A 21,774-nucleotide genomic window follows, 5' to 3' on the forward strand; every position below is an offset into this window, starting at 1 on the left:
CTTTATGGGTATATGTGACAACATTGACTAAACTTAGTAAGATAGAATTTATCTAAAAATATATGAACATATGTTGTTTCCTTCCTTATAGACCGAGCATGAAAACATGCTAGAGCAGCGAGAGCAGCAGTGTCTCTTTGAGGCCACACGGCTGCGCTGCGAGCGAGAGGAACTTGAAGCCCAGCTGCAGGAGTATCAGCAAAACCTGGACAGGCTGAGGGAGGGCCAGAGGAGTGTGGAGAGGGATAAGGAGAGGATCGAAGCCCAGCAGAGACTGCTCCAGAGCTGGAGGCACAGCCGCCAGAGCAGCCTGCCTGTCACAATACCACTGGATGGATACAAGGTAAGCAGATGAAAAAGATGAGGAGGAGATGCATCAAGGCCGAACATGACTATTCTCATTAATAATCATTTTCCAACTTTGTCCAAGTTCTTTTACTGGTATTAAAATTACTTCATAAATGAATCTGAGGAAAAAATGTTCAAAAGAAGTAATAATAACAGCTATGACCAAACTTTGGTAGTTATGATACTAATAGAGGACATTGTTATGAACATATCCTGACTCTTTGCTTTTACAATATCTCCTTCACTATTTTAGATCTTCAGCATATTAGACATTATAAATGCACATCACAGCAGGATTATTTCCATGCAAAATCAGCGTGTATTTCATTCATAGCAAATCCAATATGCAAGCTGTCCATTTAAAATCAATGTTGGACATATTCAAAATGTGATGACAATCTTAACTCAATATAGTGAGAACTCAAGTGTTTAAGTTTTGAATTTGTAATTTAATTAAATAACAGATCAAAATAAAGAAAGCATTTAACTCCGAGAACATGCATTTTAATCCAGAAAGAAATAAAAAATCACATAATCACATAAAAGTAAAATTTTCTAATTTTCTTAACAAAGAGCTTAATATGTTTTGGGCAGGGATGACTTTACGACATCTTGAGGTTTGGCACTTACATTTCATTCAACAGTAATTACTGACAGGAGAAACCAGAGGACCTGATAAATCCCCCCAGTTTTCTGAAAACCCAGAGTTAGCTACTTAGCTAGGCTGCTTCTGCTCTCCTTCACAGGTATGTGGATGCCTTTACTCTTTAGGCTAAGGTGACCAGATTTCTGAAATCAAATCTGGGGACATTTCTTGCTCGTGGATAAAAATCAATACATCTTATCGAGATGAAATTAGGAAACGGGGACAGTAATGGTTTCATATATTTTTACATATTTATTAATATTTAAACAACAAAAATCAAGTGTAAAAGCCAGGAATGTGCCTTTCCAAACGTTTAGTATATCCTAAGATTAATAACATGAATAGTGTTATTAGTAGAAAACTAGAACTGTGTCTCTGGGTTGGGGCAAAGTGGTGGGGGTGGGAGCGGAGGGGTCAAGGGTCATTAGCAGGGCTTTCCAATTTTGGGGGCCCAATGAGCTCTGCCGCCTCCTAAGGGGAGAGTGACATGAGGAAAAGACATTTAGAAAAGTAAATACAAACATTTATTCTATGCCTGTGGCTGTCTGTTGAGACAGAGTTTCCCCACCTCTTCAAAAAAGTGCAACAAATACTTATTCTGTTTACATCTACTGTACATACCTATAAGAAATATTTTTTTTCTTCATTAACATAAAAAAAACAAGTAGTAGTCAAGCCTGCAGGTAAAGGTTCATATATGTTTCTTACTGTCACCTAGCCAGATCAATTCAATTTAGTTTATTTATATAGCGCCAAATTCACAACACATGTCATCTCAAGGCCCTTTACAGTTCAACCAGATCATACAGTCAAATCGATACAAAGTTTTCTATCTAAGGAAAACCAGTTGATTGCATCGACTCATTGACTCTTCAGCAATCCCTCACACTAAGCATGCTTGTAGCGACAGTGGAGAGGAAAAACTCCCTTTGAACAGGAAGAAACCTCCAGCAGAACCAGGCTCAGTGTGAGCGGCCATCTGCTGAGGCCGACTGGGGTTCAAGGAGACAGAAGCAGAGATACAAAAAGCAGCTGTAAAAGGCGGCCCCGTCCAGGAAACACACAGCCAGACAGACGAGCTCCGAACCAGCTCCCATGCCAGAGGACGAAGAGAGCACATCCAGTTAGTCACAGTCAGAGAAACAGGACTACACTGGAAAACAGGCCGATCTCCAACATCTATAAACAAGAGTGTTGATGGCAGCAGCACAGCTGATGTTTCTTTCCAGGATGGAGTCACAGCCAAACAGGAACAGACGAGGCAAAGCTACTCTGAGGAAAAGCAGAGAGAGCAGAAGGTTAGAGATTGAACTAACAGATTCTGCAGAGTGGGAGAATAGAGAGAGAATGAAGCAGAATGATGAAAAAGGGGTCCCTATGTCCTCCAGCAGTCTAAGCCTATAGCAGCAGAACTATAGAGATAGCTCAGGATAACCTGAGCCACTCTAACTAGAAGCTTTATCAAAAAGGAAAGTTTTAAGCCTAGCCTTAAAAGTAGACAGGGTGTCTGCCTCACGGACTAAAACTGGTAGTTGGTTCCCCATCAGGGGCCTGTGTGTCTCAAAGTAGCAGGTTCATTTTTCCTACTAACCTGAGTATACAGCCACTCTGTGTTCCACAGCATACTTTGCACACTACATCACTCAATATGTTAGTTTATCACTCAAATAATGTCAACGCTTTATCACTTGAACTTTATTAATACATATTATACATTTTAAATGTTTGAAACAGAAATATTAACTGAACAGGGTCTGAGGCAGTGGCCCTGGTAATTTGGGTAAAATAATATAAGAGAAGACATACCAAGTAAAAAGCAAAATAACCTTTTTAAATGTCTTAAACAAGTTTAACCATTGAACAGCAGAATAGGCTTAACATCAACACAATGTATATAATCCAAGAATAGTCCATATTTATAAACAGCAATAACATATACATATATAATTTCCTTCTTTTCACAGCTTCTGTATTGTGCATTAAGGCTTCCTCTTATGTTTCCTGCTCTCTGCTTTACTCCTCAAAGTAAATTTTTCTCCCTTCTTGTCAACCGTTTTTTTTCTATCAGAGTTCCTAGTTTCCTCCTCTCTCATTCAATCTCCTTTCTGTCTTTCTATCTTCTTCCTCACTCCTCCAGCATCAATCTTACATTATTCTAAAACAGAGACATTATATAATCAAAATCACCTCCAAAAAAATTAGGATGTGCAACATGAAAACTTATTATTATTAATATCTCATCTAAATACTAAAAATGCTAATTACCACAATATTAGGAGCTACAAGCAAAAACCACATAATAAATGGACATTAAAGAGGTGGTTATCTCTTCCTCCATCATTCTCAAATCATGTAGATCTTGTCTTATTCAGTTCTCCTGTTACTGACTCCTATTTTTTCACAAGGAACTTTCATATATATCCAAACTGAGCAGTAAAAAAGCACACCAAAAACTGGAAGTCTATGCTCATAAATCACAACCATAAATCATCAAAACAAATTGAAATAACTCTACTTATAATAACTATCTGAAATATAAACTAAAGTTCACCTATCCATTCTAAATCATCTTTATACAAACCCTTGTTGATCCCTGGAGAACCAGCGTACCAGATTAGCGCCTTACAAGGAGTTTTCAATCATTTTGCTACATTTTAACCCAGCGTCTTTTACTCATGCTCAACTCGTGGTCTTGTCTTACTTTTTATTACTGTTTTAACCTGGACACAAACCAAACATTTATCACAAGATCAGGCCGATCAGAATAAAATTAATTGATTAACACACTCACCATCACTCAGCGTAGCTCCCCATCAGTTGCCACAGGTTGTAAAAAACGAACTTCCTCTTCTTCTTCTTCTTCTTCTTCTTCTGTTTTAAAAGTGATGCGCTCTTCTTCGTCTTTGTCTTTTAATGGCAGCTGACATCCAAAAGGATCATTACCGCCCTTATTGTGGTGCGCTCTGTTCCTTATCTTTATGTTATCAGCAGCGCAACCAGCTACCGTAATACCTATTTTTGCGCGCAACAGCTCTACTGTAATAACAGTCTACACGCAACATTTTTCGCCTCGGTAAAATCGGGGACATTTCCGGGGACAGCTTTAGCCGGGGACAGGTGGTCCAAAACGGGGACAGTCCCCGGAAATCGGGGACGTCTGGTCACCCTACTTTAGGCACACTGCAACACTTCCACATACAATCCTCACCTATGCTCACCATACTCTACTGATTTCACTAACTCTCACTTCAGATTGAGAGCTTTGATTTCAGCCTTACTTTGAGTTAAATATTTGCATGTTTCAGATTTGGCATACTAGTGTGTCACCATTTTTTCTGCCCTTTGAGGCAGGTTGTAGCCTTGTCAGCCTCTGAAGAAAGGAGCAGATGGGAGGGAAAATTAAGTCAAACAGCAATGCAAAAACAAAGGTAAAACCAGAGTGTTTGCGTTTTCTTTGTGTTTTCTTTCTCTAGGTCCCCACACACAGCCGCACAGGCAGCTTTGATGGGAACTTCTCGCTATTTAAGAACAAGTCAGGTTTGCTCAGCTGTGTGCAACAGAACCACCTCCAGCAGCCGACCAACTACAGCTACCAACATGCCCTCTCATTGCAAAAGAAGAATAATCCTGACGGCCTACCGCTCAGCTCAAGCTGCGCTGCAGACCGAAGCCTTAGTGCCAGCCTCTGCAACAGCCTCAACACTCTGCTTAGCCAAACACACAGCAAACAACCTCTTTATGGTACCAACCACAGCTGCACCCTACCGTCCACAGACTGCCTCCATCCATTCAGTAGCAGAGTGGCTTCACAACAGCAGAGATCCAGCAACAGTAGGACAAATCTCTGCTTCTAAAACGTTATATAAAATAATTACCTACTTATTCAGACTTCCAAATCATTTTCTTTTTCTCATTGCAGCAGATGCTACCCAGCTTGAGAAAACACAAACTTCAGGTTCCTGGAGGTCAGGGATCACAGGTCATGCAATCAAGGAGCACAACTCCGCATCTCCCTCTCTTACTCCCCTCCTCCCACCACAGGCTTATCTTTCCCTCGAAGGACAGAATGGAGAGGAGGGAGTTGAGGAAAATATAGTTTACCTCTAAGAATCCAGAAAGAAGGAAAGCGAACTGCAAGATCAAAAACTGGAAGAAAGTGTAATATACCTTATTTTATCTCACTGTGCTGTTATGTCATTTATAATGGACAAAAAAAACAGAACTTTTAGACATTCTGACTGTTTATGTGCCTTTATCTACGTTATGTGCCTCCAGTGTAATCAAACCGTTGTGCCTTTTTTATTTTTCGTGAAGAAAATGTTTTATATATTTTTTATTTATGCTTCATTTGTTGCACTTCCTTGAAGACATAGGTACATATAAATTAAATGATCAAAAAGAAAGTAGAAGTATTTCCCCACAAGCGCTTTAAATTATACTATATCTGTAAAGTCAATCAAGATCTGCCCCAGACTACTAGAGAAATATTGTTTGGATGTTTTGAAGCACCATTTTTGTTTATATTTATAGATGGGTTTTGGAGTCTGCAAAGTCAAATGTACTGACAATATTGTATATGTATAAATATAAATGTATATATATTCAGATATATATATGTAATATCTTTATTTTCATGATAGGGTTACCCATGTACTCTGTGTTTTAAAGGGATCTTTCGCATTTTTTAATTGATCTAAAGTGCCAAATTTTATGCTGTAATTGATGTAAAGATAATAGTTTTTCTCATAATTTATTTCACATATTTTGCTTTCTGCACTCCAGATATTTTTAGAAGGTTTGGTTTTTAAATATATTGTATTCCCAATTTTACATGCCATCGTCAGCGGCATGGATGCCACTTTCTTTTTGCAGCCTTTTTTTGTTGCTTTGCAGATTTAAAAACCGAAGAACTAGGTGAACTTTGTGTCATCAACTTGACTTAGAGTGGATTTTATTTTGAATCAACACATTTGTCCAAAGTCTCACCTTAGGACAACTTCGCCCACCTTGCAGAGTTGACGCCTTGAAAGTAGTCCTTGCAATTCCAGGTTCGTCCTGCGACATACTTAGTTGCCCTTTGGCAAGGCACTGACCTCCAAGCTGCCCAATGTGGCTCCGGTGTGAATTTCCTGTTGATATGGTCCTACCTATTTTTCAAAACAACTTCATTAAAATGTTTAAAGCTGGTTTACTGAGATACAAGCTATTAAATAGTTTCCCCCACAACTTTAGCTGCATTAATTAGCATACATATATGGGAGCTGTGCCTGACGCTCATCCAGTCTGAGACATCAAAAAGTTCAACAAGTTGCGCCTTATCACCAGAAGTTTTTTTTCTTCCCATTCTTTCTCTATCCTTTTCCCACAAGCTTCTGCTGTCACTTTAGTTAAGGGAAACTGGTGTGCTGTAAAGCATGTTCATTAGGATAATGGACCTTAAAAAAGATTCAAGTTAGCAGACTTTATGCATTCAAAATCCAGCTATGATGTTTGTATAAAATAATTTCCAAGGTATATTTTCCCTCCTCATGTAACTAACACAATTCCTATAACATAGATCCACATCTTGATTCTGTCATTGTGCCTAAAAGGGCTTAAACTACACCAAATAAGACCTTAGTCTTTGTATGCTCTGCTCTTTGTTAGCTGAAACACTCTCTTTGAATGCTTATGAGAGGCTTTTCATCTTTGACAAGATTTCCCACACAGACCTGGCTTTTTGACATATTCCAAACATTTTCAGTATGGTTAGGAGGTGTTAGGGATGCCACTCTGAAATGTTTATGTTATTCTGCTTTAAACTTCTAAACCAATGTTAATGTATGTGCAAGGTAATTGCTCTGATTGATTAGCGGTGTCCAACTGTCAGATATATTACCCGAGCTGTCACAACCAGAAGAGAGATGATCAGGAATATTATGAACCACCAAGTCATGCTGGAACATCGGTCCCATTACCTATTTTAAAACAACCTTAAGCAAGAGAAAATATTAAGAGTCCACAGTCAAATAAAACTTTCACACCCAGTTCTTGTTTTTAACAATTAATGAAGTCAGTTGTTCATTGATTTCACACTGAAAAAGAATGATTCAAATAAATGATTAAGTAAGTGACCAAAGGAGGACATTCAAGCCCATGATTACTGCATTTAAACCTCTGATGAGAAATATACGTCTCCAAATACTGTGTATATAAAACTATTGTGGCAAACATCTACTTTAGAGTCTTTCACCTTATTTGAGTATCCGTCTGATAGTTACACACCTCTAATATTTCCTGTGCTGTATTACACAATAACCCATGACTCACTGCTGGCAACCTTGACTCAAGTTTCCCCGCAAGTGTTTGCAGTCGCTGAAGACTCAAAACACTGAAGAGGATGAGGAACAACAGGGTGTTCTGCACCCACCTGCTTGGCTTATGTCTTATATTGTACGATGCTCGGTCTGAGGGCTGTGGTGGCTATGGTAAGTTGGCTTTATGGATTTTCTTATTAAAACATCTGTCTTGTAGCTTTTTTGTACCGGTATGTGTAATGTTGGGTCAGGTTCTCCACCACCTCCACCAAACATCAGTCATTCTAGTGACAAGCAGAGCCTGGAGCTCAGCTGGCTGAGGATCCAAGGAACCTCAGAGAGGGATGTTTATGAGATCCAGATCAGCCGCACAGAAAATCACCTTATTATTGACAAAGTGAGTAATTGGGTTGCATTAAATGTATATACACTTTTATTGATCTTCTTTAAGTAACAGTTAAACAGACTTCCTTTCTGACATCTAAAACTGCTTGTTGTGGTAAAACCCTTTCAGTAAAGCATTTCTCTGAGAGGAGCGTGCTGCTGCTCTCAGTACACGCTTTCAGATGAAGCAGATGAATTGTAGTTCATACATAAACAACAACAAAAAAAGTACTCATTTAGCTTAATTTTCTTACCTCTGTTTTTACTGTATTATGCTGCACTGGTTTGATTCCCAGCTTAAATAAGTTACATAGAACAAAGAAAATCTAGATCATCTTTTATTCCAATGGAGAAAAACAATACATACCACACCATAGATATTTATATATAAAGCATTTTAAAATAAGACCGGTCAAAGGACGCGCCATTCCCGAAAAACCTCTTGACACTGCTTAATGCCATCTACTTTAGACTTCACATGTAAATCAGATGGGCTGATGCCCAGAACGCTCTGGTGTGAGCGCACCAGTTTCAGAGGTTCAAAGCAAATAAGCCCCTCTCTAGATTGCAATGAAAGAACAGAGTAGCTCAATAACTGGACTGCTGAGGATCCTGAGCGTCTGAGGGGGTACCAACCATTAAGAGAACAGGGAATATGAGAACTTTAAAAAGGATCCAATAAAGCACAGGGGTGGTCAGATTTTTTTTTTCAAGTTAAAAGTCATGCTAAATCATTTTGCAAAACCTGCAGGCAACTGATGCATCATTAACTACAAAATAGAGAGAGTTAAAGTAATACAGGCAAGATATAACAAAAGCAGTTTTAAAAAGCTGGTACTCAAAGGTAAACCCTGGCTTTCCACTTTAAGACCTACATCAATCTTTAATCACAGAGATCCGAGATGTATGATGGAGATGTGCTACCAAAAACCATCACCTCTTTTATTTGCTCCTCCAAATATAGAAATATTATAAGCCATTTGTGACTTAAAAACAAGGTAAGACAATCAAAAACTTTTCCAGGGAAAAATAACAGAAATTGCAGTAGTCCAGCCAAGAGGTAGAAAGCATGCATCGCAATTTTAAGCCCACTGTAAGAGTAGGTATTGTAAAATTCTAGTAAAATTAAAATAACTTAAAGGACTAACAAAAGTGTTGCATCCTGCAAACAAGTGTTTTCCCAACAACATCATCTCTGTCTTGTTTGAATTCAAATGTTAAAAGTTCCACTCCAATTTAAATTTCTCTACAGTGACATTAAAGTACAGATGCTGTACTGCTGAATGGCTTCCATGTCAATGGGAGGTAAATTTTCTGATCTACTGATTTAGAAATACTAAAAAGGTTTGTTTGAATAAAAACAAATGCAAACTTGGTCAAACTCACAAAGCTGATCTACAAAGCAGGTATAAATCAAATTATGTGCCTAATGTGAGCAAAACAGTGTGAGCTTCATGAATATGCAAGACATATGCTGATGACATAAAACGGAAATCTTATAGGAGGTGAAAATGCGACTGTAATTCCTTAAAGCAGTTTTTGCTGCAGTTTATATTTAGCATGTTGGAAGTCCGGTGCAAACTTACATAGAAAGTGAACGAGAGAAAGGAAGTGAACCTGTGCCAATGTGAACATTACTGGACTCATAAGTGGAAGAGAAAAAAAAATCAGTTGGACTATTGCATCAGGAAGAAAACAATTATTACACAATCAAACCCAAAAACCATGACTAATTTAAATATTTTAAGTTGGTTCTTTTAAACTAATGATTGATATGTAATGTTTTAACTTCAATTGTTTTAATCTCTTCATGTTTTTCCATGTTTTGAAGCACTTTGAGAGATGCCCAATTATAAAGTAGGCTATTGATAATCATTATTACAATTCATATTATTAATGGCATTATCACCTTTGGGTCTGTGGCTTAGAACTTCATCTTCCTTTTACAGCCATCATCCCCTCCAAACTGGCAGCACAAAATACAATTTTCCATATTAAACGGCAATAGGTCAAGAGTTTTGCACGTTATCCATTGCTAATACTATCTTTGGAGATTACCAACAGTATGCACTCTAAATCTGCATATAATTTTATTATTGTTATTATTATTATCGGCATAGGCAATTTAGCAGTTCTTACTTGGGATCTTCCAACAGTAGACTTAGACAGATTTATTTTGTCATTTTGTCTACACGAGTGTATACAACGAGAAATTTCGTTTAAAACAGCTCTAGACAATTTAGTTTTTTTTAAGTGCAGCCTTGAAAACAAGGATCTTTTCTTGGCCGCTGCTTTGGAGCGCCACCATGGCAACGTATACGGTAAACCCTTTATGCTCTAAAACTGGCCCCAAAGGAAGCATATACAATGTAAAATGTGTGGGACCAAACATGCAGCCTTGGGCAACCTAATAATTAAATAAAGGATCCTGAGAGGAGTAAAACTAACCAAACTGAACAGACAGAAACCAATGAAAAACTGTGCAAGTGATTCTTTTGTAATAATGTACAGTGATGCTGTGATCATTTCCTTTTGAACAGCTCTAGTACAGGGATATTTTACTAAATAGTAGTTACAATGTTACACAATAGTTTTGTTGATACTGTGTTGTTGAACTCAGTCATAATTTGTTCTAACACAGATGAGCAAAGCTGCAGCGGACTCAGCTCAGTACAACTTGATGTGGTTTTCTGATTTGCCTCTGGAGTGTGTTGATCACTCAGTCAGGATGCGACTTTTTTGTAATCAAACTTTCCATAGTCCTTGGAGCACCTGGATAACCCACCATGGTGAGTCTTTATTACTAAGATCTGAGGGATCTTAATAAACTATGTATTTTCTTTTTTTAGTAATTGACAGATTCTTTTATTTTTAAAAGCTAGTGAGTGTTTTGACACCAAAAGTGAGTCCTATACTTTAATGTCTCCTAGTTCTTTGCTATAATGTCTCATACACTTCTGTCATTCTACATGTATAATGCACTTTTCCCCAATCTCTGATCATCAAAATACTACATAGGAAAGCTTTAACTTTGCTATTATCTAGTCTGGGGATAAAGTTTAGCAACACATGTGTTTGATAAAGCACAGATCCTTTTTTTTCAGATCCATGTCTTTCTGTGTTCTAGGAATTAAAGCAACGGATAAGTCCCAGATTTTTCCTTCCGGAAAGATACTGAAGGAAGGAAGCAATGCCACGTTCTGCTGTATTCCCAGAGTGAATGCAAACATAGCAAAAATCTCCTTCGAAAGAAAATCGTTCGATCTTCTCAACAACACATATGGGGTTAAAGCTATTTTAGTAACTAATCTGACAATTCCAGACAGACTATTCAAACTTCTGGTACTGGTCTGCAGTGAATCAACAGGAAAGACTGTCGATACATTTAACTACATCAGCTGTAAGTTTATAGCATTAATCTATCTACACATGATCTATACCTTCTTAGGTACATCTAGTTCATCATAACTGTGCACACATATAGTACTTAGACCTAAAAGTAAATTAATAGCTAACAATTTGTTGCATTTATGGACCCTGGTGGGAAGCCACCATCATATTAATGCCGTTCCTAACACCCTGATGTGTAACATTTTTTTTAGATATTAATAAAGACATTCATGACAGACATTTTTTGCTCCGTTTTTGTTTCCCACAGTTCCTCCTCAAAAGCCCAGAAACCTGAGCTGTACAACTTCAGACATGAAAAGCATCAATTGCACCTGGGACCTTGACAGGAAACGGGATGAATATGATCGCAACAAGCAAAATATAACACTCCATATTGAGTAAGCAAAACCAACAGCCATGCATTTATAAACAAATGTGGTTATAGCTGTATTTTAAGGCTTTTATCTTTTTAAACAATTTATTCATTTTATTTACAAATAAATTCGGATATGATGTTTGTAGTTTTAAAAACTTCCAAAGTTTTATCGATTAGATTTGAAACTAAACCTTAGCTTTTAAGGAAACAGGTTTTCTTTCAAATCTTTTAGAAGTGGTTGTCATCATCAGTTCTCAAGACTATCTAAAGATCTATGAAGATTTTCTTTGGACTATAGATTCCTTTAATCTTATTTTGTTATTTTATTTTATTTACAGGAATTTGTTGTTTTTACTTGAGAAAAAAAAAAAAAATGGGTATGGAGGACAAAGAAGTGTCAGGTTTAAGTAAATAAAAAAAATCTAAATAGGAGTATAAATCATCATCTTTATCAAAATAAAAGAAAAAACTACATGTTTAGATGATCATATAATATTTACTTATATCATCATGTCTGTCACAATATGATAAAATATTGATGAAATTCAATTAGCTTGTCTATGATCTGAGGGGATATTGTATGCCTCAGGCATCAAACATTTAAAAGCAGCATTATTTTTATCTAATATTAAAAGATAGATTAGATCAGCTGTTCACATTCTGGATTGGAACAGCTGAACATCCATCCATCCATCCATCCATCCATCCATCCATCCATCCATCCATCCATCCATCCATCCATCCATCCATCCATCCATCCATCCATCCATCCATCCATCCATCCATCCATCCATCATTGCACTATGGGAGGAAGCCATGTATGAATGGGAAGAACTTACAAAATTTTATGCAGAAAAACCATTGGTCAGGAATAAAACCCAAGACCATCTTGCAGCAAGGAGACAGTGCTACAAACTGAGCCACCTTGAAGTCCAAGGTTGATGATGTGGATCAATTATTTTGGATTTTTTTTTCATCTTTATAATCAAATTGTTAATCATGTAAATATCTATATTAAAATGTATTGATATATTGCTGCATAACAAGCTCTATCCAGAAAATATATATATATATATATATTTTTTTTGTTTAAGAAAAAACAAATTGAAAGAAGTTTTGTACAAGAGTAATAAAAAAGGTTAGTCTGGTTAAGTAAAGATGAAGGTCTGGCTTTTTTTTTTTTTTTAGATAATGTATGTGCATAGCTCAAGGCTTGTGCTCAGCACATCTTAATTCTGATTCATATTTTTTTAGATACTAAACTTGATATGAGATTTCAATTCATGCCTCATAAACATTGTTTGGATATTTCAGTCTTTGCATTTATCTTGCTTCAAAATGCAGGAGCACAGACCATCCTCCCATCAGCTGTCAGCCACAGTCTTGTATTTTCCAAGCAGATCAACAGCAGCAGGAATACAAAATCAGAGTGGAGATAAAGGACAAGCTGGGTGAGGAGAATGCAACCTACAGCTTCAACATTGCTGAAAGAGGTGATGCATAATTTTAACATTAAACCAACAGGCTGTTTTATGTTGCTCATAGTTTATGCAATTTGTATATATATTTTGACGTCGTTGACAAATTAATTTTTCTTTTTTTGCAATTGTATAATTTCAACCTGACAAATTTTGCAAAAATCTAAATGTAATTTCGTGTAAGACAAAGTAAAAGGTTAATTGCAGGACCAGCTCCTGAAGTGAGAATCACAGCTCAGCAGAAAAGCTCTGAAGATGAATGCAGAAAAGGCTTAACCCTTTATCTAGGAGAAAGACAGAGTTAACCACTGAAAGACAGAACCAAGTGGGTCATCTATTGCATGTCTGCTTCTAGCTTACAGCCTAAAATATAATGGAACAATGAGGTCTCTAATGTATCAGGAAGATTGTTTATTTAGGGATTTGTATATGAGAAGAAGAATTAAAATTTGATTATCTCCCTACTCAGTTTTTATCAGAACTCTGGCCACAGCAGTTTGAATCGGCTAAAGCCTTCTTACTTCAATATGTGGACTTTCTGATAGTAAAGAATTAAAATTAAAATTCAGTATTCCAGGGGTAAAAAACAAACAAACTGTTTTTCTTTCTATGCAGACAAGAAGAACAAATGGTTTGGTCCCATTGCCACATCTCTCACGACCTTAAACAGTTCCTTTAAAATTTGCCTAATTGACACTATTCTTTGATTTCACACTTTGTAAGTTGAGAGTCTCAAGTAGCCTTCAATTATCAATCCATGCCTTCCTGTTTACCTGGGGTTTGTATTGCCAAACAGATGGGGCATTTCTTCTGAGCTGCTTATAAAAATGGGAAAGGCAAGAGAACAGGCTATTGAAGTAGCATTGAGGTGTGGTAATCTTCATAAGTTATTTAGTGGCATAATGCTTCCTTGAATGTGGCTGTATGAACAGTCTGACCAACAATGACAAGTTTAAAAGAGCCACCATGGCTGTAACAAGCAAAGGCAGGGAGGGTGAGGGCCAAATGTTATGATTCCACAAGCAGGAGAGAGGTTAAAATTAATTTATGTTGCTTTCTTGATTGTCACTGATGCTTAAGATGGTTTCTTTTGGTATATATGCAGTGTCACCTGCCTTGAAGTGGGACAAGGTGATTCCTGGAGTGACCAATGTCAGCCTGTCCTTAAATGTATCTGTACTGAAGAACATGACTTGTCAGGTTTGGCTAGATACAGAAAACACAAAGGAGGTAATTTCCATCTTGTTTAACTTCTGTGTAGATTTCAATTTTACTGCAGATTAACTAATCTTTGATTTATTTTTTTACGTTTCAGTCTTTGCAAAGAATAACCATTGTGAATGAAAAAGGTCTTTGCAATGTCCTATTGGATGGCCTGCATTTCAACACAAGTTACTCTGCTAGGGTCCGCTGTTCTGTCAATGGCATTTTCTGGGGTGAATGGACTCCCACCAAAAAATTCACAACATGTAAGCTTTATTACAGAGTTTCTTACTTGTCTATCTGGCTAGATTAAACTACAAGTAGCCTATTAATCTAGAATGCATTTTTTTCTATTTTTCTTTTTTAACTATGTCTCACTTTTATTTTCTTTGAACTAACAATGCTTCTTAGACCCATTAGTAACCTTGGACCTATGGAGGAAAATACAGTCCAACCCTAGTTCAGACACTCGTAACGTTACTCTCCTTTGGAAACCTGTAAGTTTAAATAGTCTTTTTTTGTGAATTAAGTAAAAGTTTTAAAAATAACAAAAAGAAAAAAAATTCCTCTTCTGAACATGTTTCAACTTTAAGCAATCTATCCCCAGCATGTTTTTAGCAAAGAGATCCAAAGTTACAAAATCAAGTGGTCACGTGGAGGTCAACCTCAGACAGAGGAGAAGGATGGAGGAGAAAGACAGGCAGACATCCTCATTGGTCCTGAATTGAGTAACATAACTGTCCAGGCTGTTCCTAAATTTGGGTCCTCTATTCCTGCTCACATCACTATTCCACCAAAAGATGAGTCTGGTAAGGTTTTTCATTCTTTTACTGAATTTTACTTCAACCACAGCTAAAGGGGATTTTCAAATAAATGATCCACCAGGTTGTTGTTGATGTTTGCATGTGTTATAGCATCGATACGTTATCAGGAGCTAAAATATGAAATGATTTTTTTATGCACACTACTGTATATCCAGTTGATAATTCTGGTCACAGCACAATGTACTGCACTAAGCAGCTCAGATATTTAAATGGTGAATGACTGATGTTTGTGTCCATTCAGAAATCCCTCAGTTAAAGAAGCACCTGAACAATATCTCAGCTGCTGGTTTGCATCTGTGGTGGGAAAAGCAGATCTCTGTCACCTGTGGTTACACTGTTGTGTGGTGCAGAAGAACTGCAGCCAGCAATTTAGATTGGATCAAAGTACCAAAAGAAAACAACACTTTGTTTATACCTACAGGCAGGTTTTTCTATTAATAATATTTCATTTGCTTTTCTCTTAACTTGGTCATTTATTTTAATTTCTATATGTTATTTTAGAAGGAAATTTCAAACGGGGTCACAGGTATTCATTCAATATTTATGGATGCTCAGAAAATGGTGACAAGCTACTAGAGATACAGACTGGATACATGCAAGGGAATGGTGAGTTTTTACTAAAGGAGGGGGTTTTTAAGGGTCAGTTTTTATTTTTGTCAATTTAATAATAGAATATCTAATTAATAAGAAGAGCAAAGGGGACTTAAAGTTACAGAGGGCAAAATTGTCGTCATAATTTTATTTTAGAATAATTGCAATGTAATTTCAGTATTATTTCATTCTAACTACATATATGTATTTGCGTATATACGCATATATATACTGTATATACAAATATATATATTTACTTATTGTCCAGAGATAAACCAAATTTTGTTTCTACCTAGACCCCCGGCAGAAGTCTGTAACTATAGATGGTCTGCAGCCGCACCAGGACTATGTCTGCTGTGCGTGTGAAGTGACTAAAGTTGGGCGTGGATTACCTGACACCTGGATGACTGAAACCAATAGTGAGCCTTATTCGATCCACTGTCCTAAAAATATCGCAACAATCTTACCATAAGAGCACTTGATGAATACGATTCAAAATTTTATTTTAAAGGTTCTTAAACTAGACTGAGCCTTCTCTGCTTCTCCCTTGTAGATGACCTCCTCTTGGTGCAGATTTTGATCCCCATCATACTATTTCTCACCTGCATCATTATTCTGTGGGCACACAGAAAAAAGTGAGCATAGGATTATTTGGATTTACCCCAGAATGTTTTGCACTCTTATAATTCAGAAAATATGTTTTTTGTGTTTTTCAACCAGGCTGTGGAAAGAGTTAAAGAAGATATTTGTTTATCCTGCTGGTATGAACATCAAAGATCTACAGTTTGAGAGTTTCCTGTTTGAGGTATGATTAAACATCTAACTAAGATATAAGTCTTTTATCAGGAGGAAATGATCTATTCTGCATATAAAACAAAAACAAAACAAAAAAAAACCCAAATGGAATATAGGAGGTTGAAAAACAGCAACAAATTGTTCTATCAAGCTGTTTAAAAAAATGTAGATTTCAAATCCACAGTTCTGGTCAGAATTTGGCTCTCACATTTGATTGGCATTGATCTCCAATTAAGATTGGGCTTTTAATTTGAAAAAATATTTGGTAGAACTTTACGATGTCCAAGGTTGCCAAAGTAGTTATTTGAATCAGCTTTTAATTATAGTCCACAAACTCTACATTAAAATTAAATCAGAGCTTAAGAAATGTTTTATTCTAGCCATCGTCATCCATTGCAAAATAAATGTTATCCGTTCTGTAACATTGTTCTGCTGGGAGCCCCAATTGGAGGAAAATTCAACGATCTTTCTATTGGTTTGAGTTTTTAAGTTGCTTCATACTCTTCACACTTGACAGTTGATACAGGTTGTGTTGCATTTGAAACATTTGTTGTGGATAAATAATCCAGCCCTGGCCCGATAAACAGTGTGTTTTTGGATGTTTAATTAATTTAAGGCATTAAAACATACGATTGTGCTTCAAAGTGTACAAACCCTCCCATTAAAGAAAATTATAAATTCACATTAGTAATTCAAATAACACAAAACTAAAAATAGTAATAACAAGTACAAATGTACTCAATGATAATTTATTAATATAAGATATTGATTTCAAATTTTGACTGCAGGGTGGTGCACTGGATAGCGCTGTTACCCTGCAGAAAGAAGGTTTGATTCCCGGCCTGGGGTCTTTCTGCATGGAGTTTGCATGTTCTCCCTGTGCATGTGTGGGTTCTCTCCGGGTACTCTGGTTTATTCCCACAGTCCAAAACCATGACTGTTAGGTTAATTAGATTCTCTACATTGTCCTTAGGTGTTAATGTGTGTGTGAATTGTGATGTGTCTCTGTGTTGCCCTGTGACAGACAGCAACCTGTCCAGGGTGTACCCTGCCTCTCGTCCGTGGACTGCAGGGGATAGGCATTCGGCCCACCACGAAACTGACATGGACTAAGCGAGAGAAAATGAATGAATGGATGGATGGATTTTTAATTTTTCATAAAGATAAAAATTCTAAAAAGCAAACTTTCCAGAAAAAATGAAAGTACCTTGCTCATAAACAGGGTACTAACATGCCTGTTAACAGGTGGAGAGGTCTGATTGAACATTTCCTGAACATTAAAGAAAACACCTGATTTACAGTAGGTGATTGCCTCAAAGTGATGTTCAACAAAAAAATAGTGTTGATGGGGGAAACAAATGTCTAAGTCTTATTTAACAAGAAGTTGAGGTCTGGTGTTCATCATTCAAGCCAGCATCTATTAATCCTTGAAAGGAAGAAAGTCTTTACTAATGTTCCTTTTCTGGTCACACAGGATTTCACTAACTACTTAAAGCCTGCAAAAAGCTGTGAATGTTTTTCACATGCAGGTAATCAAAAACAGGTTACAGACAGTGGAATGAAACAGTAAAATGTTGAATAAACCTTTAGAGAAAGGAGCCTGAACTGTGATGGAAAAAAATCTTCTCTTCCATAATGTTCTATTCTGTTTAAAACAACCCCTTTCACCCAGAAACTGTGTAGCCTTGCAGGCCAAAAACACCCTTGGGTGAATACTTATAGAAAATAAGTAAATGAAAATCAGCACATAAAATGAAATATTATGAGGGGAAAATAGATTTTCCTATTTTTTCTGTCTTTCATGGAAGGGTATGTAAATTTTCAAGCACAACTGTTTCTAGCTATTAAAAATTGTGTTTCAAAAGGAAAAAGAAAAACTCGCTATAATTTCTCTCTGACATCTACGGGTAAGTGGAAAATCCCCCAACCCACAAATTTGAATATCAGAAGATCTTTTAACCTTTTGTGATGTCATAAAGAAGCTATTACGGCATGATCATGAAAAACAAGAGTTCTGTCTTTGCATCATCCCAGTGTCTGACTTAAACCCTTGAGAATGTTTGGACTAAAAATGTTTGACCTTTTGAACGAATCACTTAATCTATGCTTTAAGAAAATTAGTCATCAGGTCTCATTCCATACCTACGGTAATTCTGGCACTGAAGCAAATATTTTGTATTTTTGTGCTTATGTGTTATATGATAGATACAATGAATGAAAAAAAATAGAAATGTTCATTTCATATTTGTGTAAAGAAAATGTTGCTTTCCATAACTTATTTATATATTTACCCCTCTTTACTCAGACTGATAAAAAGTTACACTCTCAGAAAGTGGAGGAGCCCATCAGCAGTGACATTGAAGTCCTGAACATCACATCTTTGAGGCATGAGCACACAACCCTGAGGAATCCCAAACAGACAAGCACAATGTGCTCACTTACTTCTTATTCACCTGTTCCTTCTTCCTGTGTCCAACTCCAGACAGGCTACCGCCCTCAGTGTACCGCCTGGCTCTGTGAGAGACCAGAACCTCAGCAAATGATCTGTGTTTCAAACTACAGCTACTTAAATCCCATCACCGAGCCAAATGAAGTTGAGTTTACTGAAAATGAACCCAGCTTAGAGACTTCTGACAGCATTCAGGGACCATATGCAGTATATTGTTATACCTGTGATAGTCAGTTTTAACAAAACCTGAAAAAAAATATGAATTGATTTTGCTTTAAGAGAACGGCATCCTAAATTTAAAACATACTGGGGGTGTGTTTAACAAGTATCCACATGAAAGGAACTTAATTCATAACAAACATGGAGGGAACTAGATTTCCCGAATTTTATCGACATGTTTTAAAGTCGTTTCATTAAGTTCTTTTCATGTGGATACTTGTTAAACACACCCCCAGTATGAATGAGGTATTCCAGATGCAAGATGGAGATTAGCTGAAATGCTGTCAAAAAGTGGACTGAACTGTTTGGCAACTGAAACAAGTGTAATGCTGAAAGTTGATCTGAATCTCTGGTGTAACCATCTGGTTTTCAGTTCACACATAGTAGTGAAAAATTGACGTGTTTTATGTCCCATTTTTGTAATAGTCCAATACTAAATAATACATGATTACCTAATTTTCTTGGAAATACAAATCTTTGAAGTTTGTCATACATTTGGTTTTAGTTCATTAGAGAAATTACCAAGGCTTTGCTGTAAACAAGACCAAATTTTACGGTCGGGTAAAGTCTGCAGGGGGAGCAGGGTCTGCAAGGTCCGCTTTTGTTTTAAAGCTGAGTGTAACTGCTTTATAGAATTCCACCAGTAATCTAATGTTGCCTACTACGTGAGATATAATACAACCTTAATTAAGTAAAAAAAAGTGAATAAGTTAAGCTCAAAACATATTAGGCTATTTAGACTTGTTAAAGACTTAATTTCACAAGGTCCAAAAGGAATTAAAAAAGTTAATAAAGCTAAGTTAAAAGAAAACATGTTAAGTTCCTGCATCAGTATTAATGTTCTAATGTTGTAACAAAAAAAAAATTCTGTAAGTTTTGTTCACAAATTGGATGGATTCTTTGTATTTTTTAAAACTGTTTTAGAGCAAAGTGACTCTTTTTGGTAATCACATTAATCTTCATTTTTGCCATGAAAATATATATATATATTTTTTTATGTTACAAAGTAATATTATCTTGTTTTGTCCTCCAGTAACATTTGTTTGCATTTCAAAGTATTTTTCTGAGTGTCCTATAAAGTGTTGAATGCCGCTGGAAAAGTCAACTTCCCAAATTCCTGCTAATCATAGTTGCTGATTTGTAATTCCTGTCAGTGACAAAGGAAATACATCCATTTCACTGTAAACAAGTGTGAGTTATTGTGAAAGTATAAAACAGTTGCTCATAAGCTACTGATGTGTTGAAACAAACCACTCAGTTTGATTATTGTGGTTAAAACAAGTCAAGAAGCTATTGCTCTTGTTGCTTTTAACATGAAGGGAATTTTGCGAGAGCAAGAGAGCTCCATTTATATGCGTTTTAATTGTAATATTATAATCATAATATTCTTGTGTACTTATATTGCTAATCACAAGTTTGCATTTACAAAGAACCACAGAAGTTCAACCATGTGCAGAACAAATGAATTTGAGAAGTGTTTTGCTGCCCTCACTTATAACCAAAACAATGTCAGTTAAACTAGAGTTACTATCGCTAGTGTTTTTGTTTTAAGTGGATCAAGGAGGTTGAACAAGTATCAGATGATACATCTGTCAGTTGTGAATTTAACACATTTTCTATTGTGTATCTGCATGTGCAGTTCCCAGGAAGTTGGCTCTCCTGTTGTTGAAAAGGTTTCCCCTCCATGTTAGAGAGTAAAGGGAGATTAAGTTGAACGCTTTCTGCATTGCATTTTTATTGTGCCCCATACTCAGTTTCTTACATGTTGATCTTTAGAGGGCTGCAGAAGGAGGAGCTTACCCAGCGCTTAAGTCATGTGAAAACCACTACTAGTTTCATGTAATGTCAGTGGTTTTCTTACCATGTGGCTGTTTTTCAAAATGATTTTATCTTATGTTCATCTGAGCTGATTCTTATCTTTCGAGTTGTTTATCATTTTGTACATGAGATTGAAACCTGTTACATTCCTGCCATTCTGTTGATTTTATGCTAAATGTATCTTTTGTAAATAAAAATCAGAACAGCAGAAACCAGTAAGTTAGAGCCCCAGGTCACTGAAGCACATTACAAGCTCAATAACAAGTTTGGACTCAGCCACTATGTGATTTCCCAAAATCACAGAACTGGTCCAGAAAGGAAAGAACTGTTAGAACTTGGCAGTCTGTGAGGGGTAATCAAAGGAGACATATTCCCTCCCCACTCATTCAATTTCAAACTCTGCAGTTAGTTGTTTTTGTTGTGTATTGTTGCAAAAAAGGTAAAAATCCCACTTGAATATTTGGATTCAGAATGGACACAGTTTTCTAACATGCTCTTGCTTAATAGTTATTTTCCTTACTGAACATCTGTCAGATTTCAGTAACTTTTGTTGAATTTCTCTCCATTATTGATTTGTTGCTTAGTGTTTAAGTTAAGCCACACCACCTGAGACCAAGGAGTTCTGAGACAAGGCTAAGTCCTTTAGAGGCCGAGATCATTGCCAAGATCAAATCCATATAAGGCCTTATTCTCTAACTCAAAACTTCAATTGAATTCACTTTATTTATATAGCGGACATTCACAACATGTAATCACAAGGAACTTTAGAGAGACAATTCCTAAATGTCTTGGTCTCGGCCTCTAAAGGTCTTGGCCTTGTCTTGGTAATCCTTAGTCTTTGTTGGTGTGGTCTTTGCTACAACACTATTGACCTTCAACTAAAACTAAAAAAACATATCATGCTAAAGATGCCTTTTCTTCCTTCAGCAAATGGTAACCAATACGTTAAAGTGTTTT

General features: G+C 36.6%; 2 protein-coding genes across 10 annotated transcripts in view; both read left to right on the forward strand.

Annotated features, from left to right (window-relative positions):
* LOC119778157 (rho guanine nucleotide exchange factor 28-like) overlaps positions 1–7,210 on the forward strand; it is a 65,415-nt gene extending 58,205 nt beyond the window's left edge. For 8 of the 9 annotated variants that reach the window (XM_038277287.1, XM_038277282.1, XM_038277279.1 and 5 more), the window contains 3 exons: positions 92–343; positions 4,468–4,825; positions 4,914–7,210. In XM_038277287.1, coding sequence (XP_038133215.1) covers positions 92–343; positions 4,468–4,825; positions 4,914–5,101 — 798 coding nt within the window. In that variant the 3' untranslated portion in view covers positions 5,102–7,210. The remainder of the gene's footprint in view (positions 1–91; positions 344–4,467; positions 4,826–4,913) is intronic. The other variant, XM_038277281.1, reaches the window with a different exon arrangement.
* A 35-nt stretch (positions 7,211–7,245) lies between these two features.
* On the forward strand, positions 7,246–19,874 carry osmr (oncostatin M receptor). Its single transcript, XM_038277288.1, has 16 exons — positions 7,246–7,461; positions 7,542–7,687; positions 10,316–10,463; positions 10,802–11,074; positions 11,333–11,462; positions 12,785–12,933; positions 14,024–14,148; positions 14,234–14,387; positions 14,533–14,618; positions 14,729–14,930; positions 15,187–15,366; positions 15,447–15,551; positions 15,833–15,955; positions 16,090–16,171; positions 16,257–16,341; positions 18,637–19,874. Exons 1-16 carry the CDS (start codon positions 7,374–7,376, stop codon positions 19,018–19,020), a joined length of 2,460 nt encoding a protein of 819 aa, XP_038133216.1. The 5' UTR covers positions 7,246–7,373; the 3' UTR covers positions 19,021–19,874.
* Positions 19,875–21,774: the final 1,900 nt, after the last annotated feature.

This window comes from Cyprinodon tularosa, unplaced genomic scaffold (genome assembly GCF_016077235.1).
Source record: "Cyprinodon tularosa strain WSP-4 unplaced genomic scaffold, ASM1607723v1 ctg130, whole genome shotgun sequence".
Classification (NCBI taxonomy): Eukaryota; Metazoa; Chordata; class Actinopteri; order Cyprinodontiformes; family Cyprinodontidae; genus Cyprinodon; species Cyprinodon tularosa.